Source organism: Panthera uncia, chromosome D2 (assembly GCF_023721935.1).
Source record: "Panthera uncia isolate 11264 chromosome D2, Puncia_PCG_1.0, whole genome shotgun sequence".
In the NCBI taxonomy this organism is placed as follows: Eukaryota; Metazoa; Chordata; class Mammalia; order Carnivora; family Felidae; genus Panthera; species Panthera uncia.
The window spans coordinates 69,727,600-69,745,682 of record NC_064818.1 but is presented as its reverse complement, the minus strand read 5'-3'; the positions used below and the strand labels follow the sequence as shown (position 1 = coordinate 69,745,682).

The following is an 18,083-nucleotide window of genomic DNA, read 5'->3' as shown; positions in this document are numbered from 1 at the left end:
CTGAAATGGTAGAGGAGCTCAAGGAATGAAATATATATTGGCAAATATATTTGAAAGTAAACTGAGTAGCTCAAAGAATGAACTGTGATGAAAAGTCCTAATAAAGGACAACTCTGATGGACATTTCAACTCCAGAGTTCCCCTGGGATTGGATGTAGCCTTCGCTTAAAGTCTGCTTGACTTTTCCTTCTGTCTAATCCTGCTTCAGCCTCCTCCTTTTCATAGCTGTTCATCCCAATGACCTAATAAGCACCCTGAACACTAAACTCAGTCTCTGAATGTGCTTTCCAGAGAACCCAAACTGGCAGGACTGTTTGTTGCCACAGTATAACCTAACCTATACTGACTGATACAATACAATAAATGTGAGGTTTCCTCTGCCGTTTCTTAAAATTGCTGGCAAGTCATTTTAATTCATAAAACCATGTAGGAATAACCGGATTTAACTTTCAAGCTTATGAAAAGCTTGTTGAGGTAAGCAACTTTCGCACTTATAGACATTTTCATGTTTGCTGATGTTTGCCCAACACGCCAGGACTTGTCAAGAGAATGAGAAAAGAAACAGATAGAAGCAGTTGTTACAAACAGACTCTCAACTTATCCCTTCCAGCTTCCTCAATAACTACAAAACAGAATGTTCAGCTGTATGAATTCTGTTGCTGATTTTTCACATTCTTGATCAGGATTCACAATAAAACACACATTGGTTTTCTTGTAGGATGTAGAAGTTCTCAAATGCCTTAAAGCTCAATGTTTAATTAATATAATTTGTTTACATGTACTCTATTCCCATTCTTACACTGTAAAGTCTGTTATATTATTAATCTGACTACAATCTATAACTGTTATGTCTTACCAAGACAGTGTATTTCCAGAGCACTCAGGTCATTATCACTTTATAAACAGTTCAAGTCTACACAAATGAAAGCAAAACCCACATGGCTACTGACATCATGAAAACTGACAGAAATGCTATTCCATGCCAACAGAGAAGCCATATAGGACTAACAACCAAAGTAAAATATACTCTCTAGAATATAGATATAAAAAAACTTATACTGCAAGGTACTAAATATTTATTTACAAACTATACGCTCAATACACAGAAGATCAAGAAATTAGAGTTATCAGTCTCTCAAACCCGCATTTCAGCAGTCAGAACACTGTACTACTGGAATTATCTACCTATGAGAGGCCACATACTTACATTAAGAACTTATGCTGAAATTCAGAGACTGGTTTATTTTATCAATGATGCATAATATATTACAGGTGGAAAATGAATATTCATTAGCTAATTTTCCTATATATATTCATGCTTTTCATGAAAATATGTATCTGTAATACTTTAAGAACACATCTTAAAGATTATTTTAATAATCCACTTGAAATGCCAGTTGAAAAGTCAGTATTCATATTACTAAAAAGAACACACAGATTGTGTATACAAGACTCAAAACTAGATGGATATGGGGTAAAACTTCTATTAATGGTTTGTATACTTTTATAATAGAAAATATTGTAGAAAAATTATAATAGAAAATATTGCCAAAAATGTTTTCCCACCTGCCCCTTAAACGATGGTGCTTCACTGGGTTTTTCCCCCATAGGTCAAAACTCCTCTTAATGTTGTAAAAGGTGCACACTTTTCCTAGGTTATCTAATTCATACCCACAGTTTCACTCAGGATTTCGTCCCCTGACATTCACTCAATAACCATGTATTTAGTTTCTTATTCTCTGTCAGGAAAAGTGCGTATCACTATTTGACTCTCAATCTTAATTGAAATGATTTTATGGTTTTAATATACATTGATATTTCCTGTTGACTTCCATAAATAGTCTTGATGTAATAAATGATATTTATAGATTCCTTGATAATGAATCATACATGAATTCCTAGAATAACTACTATTTGGTCATAATTTAATATACTTTTGAAACACTGTTGAGTTCTATTTGCTAACAATTTCTTTTAAATTTTGATTCTATATTCATGACTGCTTTCCCCCTGCCTTTCTTCCCCTGGGATTTTGTTAAGGCATTTGAAAACTTCTGTTCAACTTTATATTTATTACAAGAATCTTTATTCAGCAATTTTTGCATTTAAAATAATCTCTCAGAATGCTAGTAGATCTGGTAAGAGAAATGGAGATTTATTGTTCATTATTCCTTTCTTTCTCCTTGATTTTCTATCCAGAGGTCGTTACTTTCTGATTAATTTGTTGGAGAGGGGAGGTACAATAAAATTCAAATAGACTTTACAATTCTGATTAGCTCTAAATCTCCTAACAAAACTAATTTTGAGTGTCTTGCTACATTAACAAATATTATATCCCTTTTTCCCAATTAAAGATCATTCAAATTTTTTTCTTGTTAAATCAGGGAAAAAGTCAGTATCAAATTATAGGGTAGATTCAAAAGAAATCTGAACTTAGGCTTGGGTTCAAATTCTGAATATACAATCTTATGACCTATGTGAGTTTGGGTTTAAACATGCTAAATTAGTTTCTTCTCTATCAATGAACACAGTAATATATACTACACAGATGTTATTAGGTGTTATCAGCATTATATTATAAAGCATTTGTTAAGTGCCAAGTACCATAGGAAACATTTGACAAATATTCTCCCTTTTCTCAAAATGAAGTCACTTCTTCCTTTACTTACTGGACTCTTTCTTAAAAAGAAGAAGCTACTATTTCCTCTATGTAATAGTAAATTATAGAAAGAAAAAGAACCCCTTGAGCAAAAAATACAGTAAAGTTAAATACAGTAGTTGGCTAAATTCAGTGAAAAAAATGTGTGAATAATTCTAAGAGGTTTTCTGATGGACAAAGAGATTCTTTCAGGTGGCCAGGCAAAGCATGCTGCTTTCACCAAGAAGAGCCCTAAGAACTTAACAAACGCCATAGAGAGATGTTGATTAGCAAAGATATGAATAAAATAACTTCCAGAAAATGAAAATAGCTTTAAACATAAAGATCAAGCAAGTTGGAATTTTTATCGTTTTGCTGAAGTGTTCAAAAAATTAAATAATTATAGGGGCGCCTGGGTGGCTCAGTTGGTTAAGCGTCCGACTTCAGCTCAGGTCATGATCTCACGGTTGGTGAGTTCAAGCCCTGTGTCGGGCTCTGTGCTGACAGCTCAGAGCCTGGAGCCTGCCTCAGATTCTGTGTCTCCCTCTCTCTCTGCTCCTACCCCACTCACGCTCTGTCTCTCAAAGATGAATAAATGTTTAAAAAAAATTTTTAATAGATGTTTTAATTTAAGTATGATTTTTAATGAAATTATAGGTCTTATAAAATTATACCCATTGTACACTCACATACACACGCACACACACTCTACAGGGGTGTACAAAAATATGCATGCTATGCTGTGTAAACTAGTCAAGTGATTTTTAAGCGTACAGTGAATTATAACTTTAGTGTGCTTTAACTATGTGGTTAACTATATACATTTTCACACATTACCAAATAAAATATTACTTCTGCAAATATGAAATTACTTTTCAGTTTTGTTTACTGAGTTTGTTTTTAAATAATTATGTACAAAGAAATTAACATCATAAGTGAAACTGCCACGCTCAAAAAAATTATTTTTAAAACTCTTATTATTGGAGCACCTGGCTGGCTCACTCAGTAGAGCACATGACTCCAGATCTCAGGGTTGTGAGTTAAAGCCACACACTGGATGTAGAGCTTACTTTAAAAAAAATAAATAACAGCGGCGCCTGGGTGGCTCAGTCGGTTGAGCATCCGACTTCGGCTCAGGTCATGATCTCACAGTTTGTGGGTTCAAGCCCCGCATCAGGCTCTGTGCTGACTGCTTGCTCAGAGCCTGGAGCCTGCTTCAGATTCTGTCTCCTTCTCTCTCTGCCCCTCCCCCGCTCACGCTTTGTCTCACTCTGTTTCTCAAAAATAAATAAAATGTAAAAAAAAAAAAAAAATTAAAAAAAATAATAAAAATAAATAAATAAATAAAATAACATTTTGAAAACTCTTATTATTTTAATCTGATTTAAAGTTTCAGCTTCAGTTTCAGTATATCTGCTTTCTGCAAGATATATTTCTAATAGAAATCCTACTCCCTCTCCTATTCTGAAATAATCTAACCTAGGAAATCACATTTTTATGTTTCTACTATCTTTTTGAGAAAAAAATATGATCAGTGTATCTCTGAGTTGTCCTTCATCTTGTTTCAGAATTCTATACATTTTCTTAACCGCTGGGTAAATTTTCTTATTGAAGAATAACAACTACCATTTGTAATTAAAAGCATCACAATTATATGTTAGGCCTACCAAAAATTCTTGTAATAGCTATTCATATGATGATTCTGAAATATTATCTCAAAATCCAGTTCGATTTCAAGGTATGTTTCAATTCATGACAAGCTCCCACTTACAAGTGTTGAAATCCCCAGTCAAACCACCTACTGACACTTTACAGATGTGAAAAACAAACTAACAAACAACCTGATGCCTTTTTCCTACTGACCCTAGAAGACTAACTAGTAGGATAATGTGGACTCTGTACAGCCAAAGAGTTTCAAAGTACAAATGTCTAGTAACATGAGATCAACATGAGGCATGTTTTTCTATGACATCTTTAGCAGAAGGTTATCTTTACCACAAAGATCATTTTTACCATGAATAAGGTGTCATGGTGGCTTTCTGAAAGCAATAATAATACCACTAACAATAATAAAAAAAACAAAGTTATCTGACTTCAAGCTACATTTACAGACTAGAACATTAGGTAATATTATCATTCTACATGTTGTAATTAATTCAGTCCCATTCACCAGCCCTTGGTCTATTCCCAGTTGCACTTGGGTTACTTATTTTTAAAATATAGATGCCCAGTGCCTGATCTAAGAGAACCTGATTATAGAGATCTAGGGGTTTTTTTTCCCTACAGCCTTCAAAGGGGATGCCAAGGTACAGCCATCTTAAAAAGTTAGTGTCATGTGCCTTCCATATCTATTGTCTATAATATAACGAGAACTGTAAAGGCAAGGTTATATCCTCAAAGATGAACAATATTCACTTTATAAAAATTACTGTGGCAGTAAGATTGAAATAGTACTTTTTGGAGCAATGAAAAATTAAATGGCACAAATATTCCTATTTATTTAAACATCACAAAATGCAAAGCAATCAATTAGCTCCTCAAGGCATTCCAGGTAAATATGACATAAAAGTCCAAGGGTAATATGCTAAAGAGAAAATTTAGGAACATGACTTTTTTTCAAAACACATCTATTTTCCAGTTGGTTCATTACACAATGGTTGTATTTTATTTCCACAAAAAAAATATACTCTATAAGGAAAAACAATTGTTCTGGAATACATTTTCTGAAATATAAAAAAAATATTTTTTCCAGGAAAATATTTCAGGCTTTGATGCCACAAACCCAAGAGAATAATAACAGATTTGGGGGGAGAACTTTACTGGGAACTGCACAAATAATAATCAAATGAGATAAAACAAAATACTTTTGTCCTATGTTGAATTATATGGTTGCTTTACATTTTTGTTGTTAATGTTGTTAATGCTTTGTTAATTGTTACTGCTATGTTAAAATATAATACTGTTTAAAATGTTGTTCTTCCTTCCATTTGAACAATTTGCTTGAAAAATGAAACTGATATCTGCTTCTATCATTCTACAGCATTAAGAAATATTATTAAACATAGGTGTCTGATAATTTGTTGCCAAAATTAAGAGCATACAATGGACCAAAAAAAAAAAAAAAAAAAAAAAAAAAAAAAAAAAAAAAAAAAAAAACCAGCATCATGTGGTAGTCAAGCGGTACGACTACAGCAAGTTACAAAAGCTATACGTACCACTTGCTGCCTGCATGGCTTTGGGTAAATTCCCTTTTCTCTCATCTGCTTAATATTCTGGAAACCAATATATTAACACCTTGTTACAAAGTTACTAGAGAGGTTAAGATGTTGTGTGCAAAGCCCTTAGCATAGTATCTAATTCTTACATACACTTAACAAATAATTAGAATGATAATCTGATCTCTCTCCCTCTCTCTCTCTCTCTCTCCCCCTCTCTCCCTTTGTCTCTCCCGCCTCTCTGAAACTAACACCTCTAATGTTTTTCACCTAGGTAAGCTGTTTTGATACATAAAACCTAAAATATAATAATCTTGAACAATATGGAAGAAATAAAAATAATTTCTCAAAACGTCAGCTACAAAATAGCTCAACATTAATTTCTTCATTAAAGTAGAGACATTAGGTGGAAATTCCCTAAAGAAACTTCTTGAAAGTTTCAAAATGTCAATTCATAGATTTTTAACAATAACAACAAAACTCTACACTTTTCTAGGATTTTTATTCATAAAAGGGAAACAAACCATCTACTTCCAAGGAAATAAGCTTGCTGTCTCATCACCACAGCCGAAACAATATGTGGACGGTCCCAGCCTGGCAATGACAGATCATAATAAGGAGCCTAGATTCACTACGTCATTTAATCCATTTTTCGGGATCTCAGCACTGATTTACAAGCCTTCTAAAAGCCAAGACGATCCAATTTTGATCATAAATCATCACTTCAAATTATTAGTCCAAAAAGGTAAATATTTAATTATTTAGAATCTAAAAATCCTAAAGGCAGTGGATTCTTTTTAATAATTAATCACAGAAAGATACACACATAGTTTAGAGTTAAAAAGCATGTTTATTTTTATCAGTAGGAATATCCTTCCAAATGCATAGTATAAAATCAAATCTCATATTAATAGGTATAACTTCTTTATATGCCACCACTTGAAATAATTTTTCAAAGTAGACTATGTGTCTTTATGATCTTCAAGAGCAAAAGAAACCTCTTAAATCTATAAAATGTGTTATTCTTTGGTCTCTTAATTTATCAGAATGTTTCTTAATAGCTTAAAATTGGTTTATTACATTATACCACCAATTAAAAGAGCTCTGAACTACGGCTAAACATATTTTAAATATCAACTAGGCTTTATCTATAAAATGATACACAGAAATGTTTTCACTATAATAGTCTACTGGGTAGCTAAATTTAGTATTTCAAAAAATACATTCATTTAATATTTAGAAATTGATAGGACTACAGATAGCATAATTAAAATCAAGTGAACTGTAAAATGCACTGTATTTCTGGTTCTCTGGAAAAGATTCTTATTTAGATACTTTACTTTCATTCCTAGGTATGTTCTGGGTTTCCATCTTGTCCCCAGATCTTACTTCTTTAGCTCTATTGTGTCTAGACTTCTATCGTCTTCCTACACCAAGTAACTATATCTGGTGTGTTTGATTTAAATGCATCTTTGCTCATACCCACTAACTCTAGAATGCTTGCATTCCTACTATTTGTAATTTATATAACTTGACAGTGCTCCATTATCTACCTATTATCAAAACTAATATGGCAACAATCAAACTCAACAGACTGATAAATTGCTCACATAGGGATACATTACACAAAGCCTTCAAAAAGGACATTCAAACCTAGAATGTCTGTTCTCCTGGAATTTATCTCTGAATTTATCTCTAAAATGACATATACACATGCTATTGATTAATATTATTTGAGAATCTCTACATGACAAATTGCTGATATTTCCTACTATGTACAATCCTAACAGATACATACCTATGTCATATGCCAGGAAATCGGCAGAAAAACATTTTGCACCGTTACTCAAGGAAGTGTCATTATGGGTATTTCCTCCAAAAATAAGCATAGCTCCATTGATAAGAACAGCTGAATGAAGATATCTGGCAAACCCACTTTCTTTCAAAATAGTCCTACAGGATAAAATTTAAAAATGTATTACACAGGATAAAAAGACCTCCCTGATTATATATATTATATAAAGGGTCTAACTTGCATATAGAATTTTACTTAGAATTGTGAAAATAACATGCTTTATTTTTTAATAACTCATAAATGGCCTCTAAATTTCAATATTTTTGAAGTCTTTTGAGATGCACAGTATCTTAAAATGCTTTGAGGAAACAACAATATTAAACATAGTTGTTCATGATTTTATAGTAATGTATATTATGAACTTTTATTTCATTTATAAAAGTAGGAAACAAGTGTCCTTAAAACTAGAGGACCAAAGTACCACCAATTTTAAATACCAAAGTAAATAGAATGTTGAATATAGTAAATTTACTCTCAATTGTATTCAGTTAAAACTAATAATTCATATGGATCTCATAATATATTATCTAAGTTCTTAAATATAACATGCATAAAAGTGCACATAAGTCTAAAATTCAATGAATTTTCACAAGATGAACACAACTAAGTAAACACTACTGAGATATATTTTTAAAAGAATATTACCACTATTCTGATTCTTCTGTGGCTCCACACAAATTTTAGGATTGTCTGTTATATTTGTATTTTTTTCTTTGTACTTTATAAAGTAAAATCATATACATAGTACTCATTTGTGTGTACATTCCTTTGCTCAAGATCGTTTTTGAGATATATCCATATTGTTGTGTAAAATCATGTGTATTTTTAGAAACATTAAATTAATATAAATGTTCAAGGAAAAATTAACTAAGAGAAAGTACTATAAACATATGCTCACAATTATATTTCACTTTAATGTATCGCTGTATAATAAAGCTGCAAGACATATGAGTCAATACCTTGTAAGTTTTCTAAAATAAAAAGCACTACTACTAAAAAAGAATCAGAATGTAAACCTAGTACATATAGTATAGTAAGTAAGGTACAAATACTATATATATCTCAAAAACCTATAGCAATTAACGGCTAAAGAATATGGAGCTGACTTCCAGAATGGCAATATGAGAAGTTCCACAAACCGTATCGGAAAAGAACTATAATTGGCAAAAGTTACAAAAACGACATTTAAGTTCTCAGAAAAATTTAGCAAAAAGCAAAACAAAAATTTTTTTTTAGTTTATTTATTAAGCAATCTGTATACCCAACATGGCGCTTGAACTCACAACCCTGAGATCGAGCTGCATGCTCTTCCATTGGGTGGGCCAGGCACCCTACAACCAATAAATATTTACTCAATTTCAGTATCTACTAAATTTCAATAAGAACGGCAGCAGTCCATGATATTTGACCCGTTATCTGCTGTCATCCTTCCCTGTGTCTGCACCCTCCCTCTGCAGTTCAACGATAAATAAGTTGAACCCCAGGTGGGTAAAGATAATAACAGAGAAAGCTCCTTCTCTAGGCCATGGATATCTAACCAGGAACAGCAGGCAGACAATACTGCTCATGGCCCCCAACTCTGGTGGTAGAAACTCCATTCAAGGAGAAAGCAGGAGAGGTCTGAATGCTCATCCTCTTCCTAGCCCTCATTCGTTAGTGCAAGCTATACATCAGGCCTAGGAGGCTAAGAGGGCCAGTAACTCTTTACCCCACATCAGTCACAGGGCAGAAGTTACATGAAAGCTGAGAAGAGCAAAGGCCACCATCCCCATCCAGTGCCCTGCACATAACACAGTGTTATCACTCCAGAAAGGACAAGCCACTGACCCACCTACAATTCGAAAGTACTGGCACTGAGTCTCACCCTGCCCCACACCAGGGAGAGGCAGACTAAGAAAAAGAGTGCCACAGCTCTCCCAAGGGAACTGAGTTTATTTGTAACAAGAGGGGGGAAACTCCGAGCCTAAAGGGCACTCAAAAAAACAACGGAGGTTTTGGTCGTAAGCAACTGAGACAGCCAGCAGCTCCATGAGAACAATAAGCTCAAACGTAGAACAGACAGAAGTTCACCAGAGAGAAGCAGGGAAAAAGACAGCTAAGAAGAGCCCTACGAGGGTCAGAATCCCTAAGACTGGCCTCATAAAGACTGCCCCTGAAAAGGGATGGACACTGAATTCAAACAGACTATGAAGCAATTAATGCCCCAGAGCATTGTTGAGAATACTACAGCAATCAGTCAACAGTTAGTGGTGACAAGCAGGTGGGTGTAATACACTCAGCTCACCAGAGAGGTCAGAAGGAAAAGTCCAAGAGAACCCTGCTAAAACTACCCTCACCCAGGGGTGATTTGGGGCACCCCAGGCTGCCTCCTGGGAGGAGCAGCATCAGAGGATCCACTGGAGGAAGAAAAAGACTTCACTGAAACAGTTCAGCAAAGTCACTAAACAAACAACAGTTGCAGAAAAGGAGAAAAATCAGGACCCAGAGTTGCTATATTATGTAAAATGTTCAGCTTTCAGGAGAAATTATAACATGCGATGAAATAAGAAAGAGTAACCTATACACACAGAAAAATCAGGCAACAGAATTGCTTTTGAGGCCCCAGAAGTCCGATGAAGCAAAAGGTCTTCAAAGCAGCTATTACAAGTATGTTCAGTCTTAAAGACATCAAGATTTAAAGAAGTAAGGGAAAATATGGCAATGCCTTATCAAATATAAAACAACAAAGATACAGAAATCACCAAAAAGTTAAAAAGTGTAATAATTAAAATTTTTAAATTTATGGGAGAGGTAAACAGTAAATTTCAGCAAGCAGAAGAAAAAAAAATCACTGAAGTAGAAAGTAGGAAAAAGAGATTCAGCAATCTGAAGAACAGAGATGAAAATGAAGGGCCTGTAAGAAATGTGGAGTGCCATTAATGGCCACAACATGCATTTACTGAGAACACTAATGCAGAGGAGAGAGTGGTAAAAATTTTTCAGAAATAATGTCTGACAACTTCCTAAATTTGATGAAAAACACTAACATACACATCCAAAACACTCAATGAAATCCAAGTAGGAAAAAAACAAAGAACCACACTCAGACATAAAACAGTAAAAATGTTGAAGACCACAAAGAAAGAGAAAATCATAAAAACAGCAAGAGGAAGATGATGCTTTTGCATACAAGAGAAACCCAACAGGACATACAGCCAACTTGGGATTGGAAACGATAACATATGCAAACGAATGCAGTGTGCTGAATGAAAAAAATGTGAAAAAACAGGACCTATGTAGGATGATGGAATAAGAGTTTTCTGACCTCATCCTCCCACAAAAACAGATTTTTATCAGCTCACGTAGAGACAAGAGCACCTTTGTGGGAGCCCAGAAGTCCAGAGAGAAGTCTCAGGACCACTTAGAGCAAAACTTCCAAGAATAGGAGGACGCAAGAGAGTAAGAACAGTTTCACATTACCACATCACACCCCCCCCCCCCACCTCAAGGCAAAAACAGCACTCCCAGGAGAAACCCCTTCAACTTACAATTACTCCCACAGGGGCAATGACAGCATAGTATGTGTCTATCTGCCACAGCCAAGTTGGATTATGTCCAACAAGACCGCTTCTTTCTCACCCCACCCAGAACTATGAGAGGACTGGCAGAGGAAGAAAAAGGGCACTCACAGTGACTAGGGCACAAAACTCAGCGAAGAGCTAAGGTTTCTACTAATCACCTCATGAACTCTACCAAGAGGCCCATCCATGAACTTCTTATGATACATCACCTGCAAACATACCTCAAATAGCACAGACATGTCCCCAGCGATCCATAATTCCCTCCCCCACGTGGCACACGTGACTTCTGCACATGGCTCATGAGTACACACAGCTGGCTCAACCCTGTTGCACGGGAAGAAGATGCATAACCCTGAACACTTCAAGCACTTCCCAAGGGGAAAAAAATGGGAGGCCCTCAACACTGGGCTTGGTTTTGCAGAATGGAGAAAATATAATATCCAAAATATATAAAAACTCATATAACTCAACAGAAAAAAAAAAGAACAATCCAATTAAACAATAGACAAATGATGTTGAATAGACGTTTTTCCAAAGAAGACACACAGACTGCCATCACATAAATGAAAAAGTGCTCAACATCCCTAATCATCATGGAAATGCAAATAAAGCCAAAATGAGATATCACCTCACACCTATTAGAATAGCTATAATCAAAAGATAAGAAATAACAACTGTTGCTGAGGCTGTGGAGTAAAAGGTGGGAAAGTAAATTGGAATAATCAACTGGAAAACTGTATAGAGCTTCCTCAAACAGTTAAAACCAGAACTACCAAGAGCTACCATATAATCCAGAATTCCCACTTCAGGGTGTATGTCCAAAGGAAATGAAATCAGTATCTCAACGATATAGCTGCATTCTCATGGTCACTGAAGCATTATTCATAGTAGCCAAGATATGGAAATAACCTAAGTGTCCACCAGTAAGTAAATGAAGAAAATGTAATATATATATATACACACACACACACACACACACATACATACATAATGTTAGTCAGCAATGAAAATGTATACATATATTCAGCCTTTTAAAAGCAGGAAATCCTGGGGCGCCTGGGTGGCGCAGTCGGTTAAGCGTCCGACTTCAGCCAGGTCACGATCTCGCGGTCCGTGAGTTCGAGCCCCGCGTCAGGCTCTGGGCTGATGGCTCGGAGCCTGGAGCCTGTTTCCGATTCTGTGTCTCCCTCTCTCTCTGCCCCTCCCCCGTTCATGCTCTGTCTCTCTCTGTCCCAAAAATAAATAAAAAACGTTGAAAAAAAAATTAAAAAAAAAAATAAAAAAAAAATAAAATAAAATAAAATAAAAGCAGGAAATCCTGCCATTTACAACAACATGGATGAATCTGGAGAATACTTTTTAATGTTTATTTATTTTTTGAGAGAGAGAATATGAGCAGGAGAGGGCAGAGAGAAAGGAGACAGTGGCTTCAAAGTAGGCTCTGCACAGACAGCAGAGATCCTGATGTGGGGCTTGAATTCTCAAACCACAGGATCATGACCTGAGCTGAAATGGGACACTTCACCAACTGAGCCACCCAGGTGCCCCTGAATCTGGAGAGTATTATGCCAGGTGAAATAAAGACAAATACTGCATGATCTCACCTATATGTGGAATCTAAAAAGAAGTCAAGCTCAAAAAAGCAGAGTAGACTGGTGGTTTACAAGAGCTGGGGGACCCAATGTGGGGGGGGGGGGGGGGGCAAGATATAGGTCAAAGCATTCAATATTTCAGTTATGTAAGATAAATAAGCTCTGAAGATCTAATATACAGCATGGTTACTCTAGTTAATAAGACTATATTGTATACTTGAAATTTGCTACGACAGTGCATTGTAAGCATTCTTACCATACACACAAAAAAACAGGAACTATGTAAGATGATGGTATGTTAATTAGCTTGACTATGATAATCGTTTCACGTGTATATATATCTAAACATCACATATACACAATACATGATTTTTATCTGCCAATTATACCTCAAGAAATCTGGAAAACAATGTCAACCAAGAATCTTATATTTATAAAATTACCTCTCAAAAATGAACAGAATGAAGACATTACAAGATGAACAAAAATTAACACATTTTTGGGGAGAAAATCCTCCTTACAATATACTAAAAGAAGTTGTTCAGTTTTGGATCAGGTATATCAATCCAGAGTGCTAGAAAGGAAAAACAATCGTTATAAAACAACACATATACAAGTGCATTGCTGGACCTAAAACATATAGAAATGTAATATATTTGACAATAACAGCAAAGTGACGGAGGGAAGCAAAACTCCGTTGAAGAAAATGATGCCAAATAGTAATATAAATCAACAAGAACAAATGAAAAAGAAACACAAAAAAGTATTTAATAGCAAGTTTACATAAGAAATATATACTTGCTCTTCCTTATACTCTATCTCCTTGAGATACAAAAGTATATAAAATTAGTATAATAACAATATATTGTTGAGTTTGTAACATATATAGATTATATATATATATATACATATACATATACACATATATATAGTTATCATACCACAAAAAAAAGACGAAAAAGAGAACAGAGTTCTAAAAAAGAAACATTTTTATATTCCCCTGCAGCTGAGTTAGTAGAAGTCTGAAGTATATTCTGATAAGATATATATGATAAGCCCTAAACCAACACTAAACAAGTAACATTTTAAAATAATTATTTTAACAACCATTAAAGAATTAAAATGTTACACTAGAAAATATCTAATAGGAAGAGCAATAAAAAAGAGTAACAAAAAGCATTATTATCCACAATAACAAATGAGATATTTAAGAAAGAGTAAAATGGCAGATAATTCAAATATATCAAAAATAACACTAAATTGAAGCTATTAAAATATACAAATAAAAGGCAGAGATTGTGAGACAGGATAAAAAAAAAACAGGTGCCAACTATATGCTCTCCAAGAGACATACTTTAGATTGAAAGGTGCAAATATATTGAAAGAAAAAGGATAGAAAAATATTCTATGCAGACAATAAACATAAGAAAGCTGTAGTAGCTATAACATCAAACAAAACAGACATTAAAACAAAAACGTTCCTAGACTTCAATAGCAATATTTCATAGTGATAAAAGGACCATTCCATCACAAAGGTCTAGCAATTATGAACACATATGACTTTACAACAGAACACCCCCAAAATGGGGCAAAATGGACATAATAGAAGAAACAGATAAGTCAATAATAACAGTAGCAACCTTCAATACTAACTTTCAAAAATGAATTGAACTATATGATAAACAAGGAAATACATCTGACTAGTACGAACCTTACAGACATTATGAGGAACACCACAGCCAACACCACCAATATACACAGTTACCTGTGTAGGTAACATTCTCTAAGACAGACTATATACTAGGTCATAAAATAAACCTCAATAAATTTAAAAAGATTAATATACAAAGTATGCCCTCTAACTACAATGGAATGAAATTAAAAATAAGTAATAGAAAGTTATTTGAGACACAATGACCGAATTATGGAAGTAGCACAAGTGTCCATTAACTGAAGAACGAATAAAGAAGACGTGGGGTGTAGTTGTGTGCATGCGTGAGTGTGCGTATGATGGACTATTATTCAGCCACAGAAAAGAATGAAATCTTGCCATTTGCAATGACATGGATGGAGCTGGAAAGTATAATGCTAAGTGAAATAAGTCAGTCAGAGAAAGGAAAATACCATATGATTTCACTCATATGTGGAATTTAAGAAACAAAACAAGCAGGGCCCCTGGGTGGCTCAGTCAGTTGAGCGTCCAACTTCAGCTGACATGACCTCACGGTTCGTGAGTGCGTCTGACTCTGTGCTGATAGCTTGGAGCCTGAAGCCTGCTTCGGAGTCTGTGTCTCCCTCTCTCTCTGCCCCTCCCTTATTCGTGCTGTCTCTCTCTGTCTCTCTCTGTCTCTGTCTCTCTCTTTCTCTCTCTCTCTTTCTCTCTCTTTCTCTCAAAAATAAACACTTAAAACATTAAAAAAAAAAAAACAAGCAAAGGAAAAAAAGAGAAACAAACCAAGAAAGACTCATTCTTTTTTAATGTTTTTTTGTCCATTTTGAAAGAGAAAATGTGAAAGCAGGGAAGAGGCAGAGAGAGAGGAGAGAGACAATCCCAACCAGGCTCCGTGCTGCTAACTGCAGCCCCAACGTGGGCTCAACCTCACAAACTAGGAGATCATGACCCAAGCCCAAACCAAGAGTTGGACACCTAACCAACTGAGCCACCAAGGTACCCCAAGAAACAGACTACTAACTATAGAAAACAAACTGAGAACATACATAGAATAAACAAACCAGAGGGGAGGTGGATGGGGGGGGATGAGTGAAACAGGTGATGGGGATGAAGGGGTGCACTTGTGATGAGCAGCGGGTGATGTATGTAAGTTTTGAATCACTGTATTGTACACCTGAAACTAAAATTACACTGTATGTTAACTATAATGGAATTAAAATAATTAAAACAAAAAGAAAGTTATTTGAGAAAAATCATAAATATGTGGAAATGAAACACTTCAAAATAATAAGTGGGTCAAAGAAAAAATCATAAGCATATTAGAAAATACTTTGAGATGAATGAAAATGAAGACAAGACACAGATAGAAGACACCAAAAGCAATACTTTAGAGGGAAATCTATATTTGTAGACACGTGTATTTAAAGACAAAATGAGAATTCAGTAGTTCAACTTATACCCTAAGAGACTGGATAAAAGGGCAAATCAAAAGCCCATAGCAAAAAAGAATTAAAAAAACAAATAAAGATTGGAACAGGAAAGAATATAATGTAGACTGGAAACACAATAGAGAGAATCAATGAAGCGAAAAGTTTTTTCTTTTAAAAGATCAAAAAATTGACAAACTCTTAGGTATACTAAACAAGAATAAAAAGAGAAAAACTCAAATTATTAAAATCAAGATAGTAAGAAGGCACATATCAATCTGACAGAAATAAGTCAGCCTATAATCCAATACTAAACAACTACATACAAACAACAATATGAAATAAACAAAGTCCTAGGAAGATACAAACTACCCAAACTGAGATAAGAAACAGAAAATCTGAATAGACCTGTAACAAATAAAGAGACCAAGGAAATTTGAAAAAAAAAAAAAAAAAGGTGGGGGAAGGCCTGATGGCTTCACTGGTGAATTCTAGCAAGTATTTAAAGAAGAATAATGTGAATTGTTCATAAATTTTTCAAAAATATAAAATAGGATGGTACACTACTCATCTCATTCTATGAGAAAGTAGGAATCTTATACCTAAACCAACAATATCACAAGAAAACTACAGACTAATATTCTTTTAGAAAAGAGACACAAAAATCCTAAACAAAATACTAGCAAATCAAAACCAGTAACATATAAAAAGAATTATACACCATGACCAAGTGGAGATTATCCCAAGAGTGCGTAATTGGCTTGACATCTGAAAATCAATGTAACACACAATATTAATAGAATACAGAAAAAAGACTAAATGATAATCTCAAAAGATACAGGAGAAGTTATTTACAAAACCTAACAGCCATGCATGATAACAGCAGCCAACAAAACAGGGATAGAAGGGAAATTCCTCAACCTGATAAAGGCCAAATGGTATTGCACCCCAAAAGATATATCCACGTTTTAATCCTTACAACGTATGAATGTTACCTTATTTGGAGAAAGTGTCTTTGCAAATGTATTAAACAAAGCATCTTGAGCAGAGGAGATCATTCCAGATTATGCAGCTAACCTTAATCCAATGACGTGTCCTTATAAAAGACACACAAAAAAAGAGGAGGAGGTAATACAACTTGGAGGCAGACAATGGAACATTTCCTCCACAACTCCAGAAATACTGACAGCTAACAAAAACTGAAAGAGGAAAGGAATTTCCCTAGCACCTCTTGAGGGCGCATGCCTCTGTTCACACTTTGATTTTAGACTTCTGGCCTCCAGATCCGTGAAAGAATACGTGTGTGTGTGTGTGTGTGTGTGTGTGTGTGTGTGTGTGTGTATGCGTGCACGTGTGTGTATGTGTGTGTGTGTGTGTGCTAATTTGTTATAGCAACCATAGAAATCTAATATAAGTGATATCTATTTAAGAAAAAAAAGTAAGAGCAGCTGACATGATACTTAATGGTTAAAGGCTAAAATTTTCCCCCTAAGATCAGGAACAAGACAAAGACGTCTGTTCTTGCCAATTCTATTCAACATTCTACTACACATTATAGAAAGGGAAATAGGCAAGAAAGTGAAATAAAAGGTATCCAAACTAGAAAGGAAGAAGTAAAGCTCTTGCTAGTTGCAGATGACATGATCTTGTATACAGAAGTTTTAATGAATCCACAAAAAATTATTAGAAATAATAAATGAGTTTAACAAATTTTTAGGGTAAAGGAAAAATATATAAAACTCAATTGAATTTCTGCACACTAGGAATGCAAAATTGTAAAATAAAAATAATCAACACTCAATTTACCATGGTATCAAAAAGAATAAAATATTTAGGAATAAATTTAACAAAGTATAACACCTATACTGTAAAAACTAAAAACCAAAAACCTCTTTGATCTTGCCTGCAGCAACTTCTTACTCAACACGTCTGTGGAGGCAAGAGAAACAAAAGCAAAAATGAACTACTGGGACCTCATCAAAATAAAAAGCTTCTGCACAGCAAAGGAAACAATCAGCAAAACTAAAAGGCAACCGACAGACTGGGAGAAGATATTTGCAAACAACATATCAGATAAGGGGTCAGTATCCAAAATTTATAAAGAACTTATCAAACTCAACACCC

At 34.6% G+C, this 18,083-nt stretch overlaps 1 protein-coding gene across 7 annotated transcripts in view; it reads right to left on the bottom strand.

Annotated features, from left to right (window-relative positions):
• ATRNL1 (attractin like 1) overlaps positions 1 to 18,083 on the bottom strand; it is a 765,177-nt gene that overhangs the window by 630,470 nt on the left and 116,624 nt on the right. For all 7 annotated transcript variants that reach the window (XM_049645843.1, XM_049645837.1, XM_049645839.1 and 4 more), the window contains one exon: positions 7,652 to 7,806. In XM_049645843.1, coding sequence (XP_049501800.1) covers positions 7,652 to 7,806 — 155 coding nt within the window. The remainder of the gene's footprint in view (positions 1 to 7,651; positions 7,807 to 18,083) is intronic.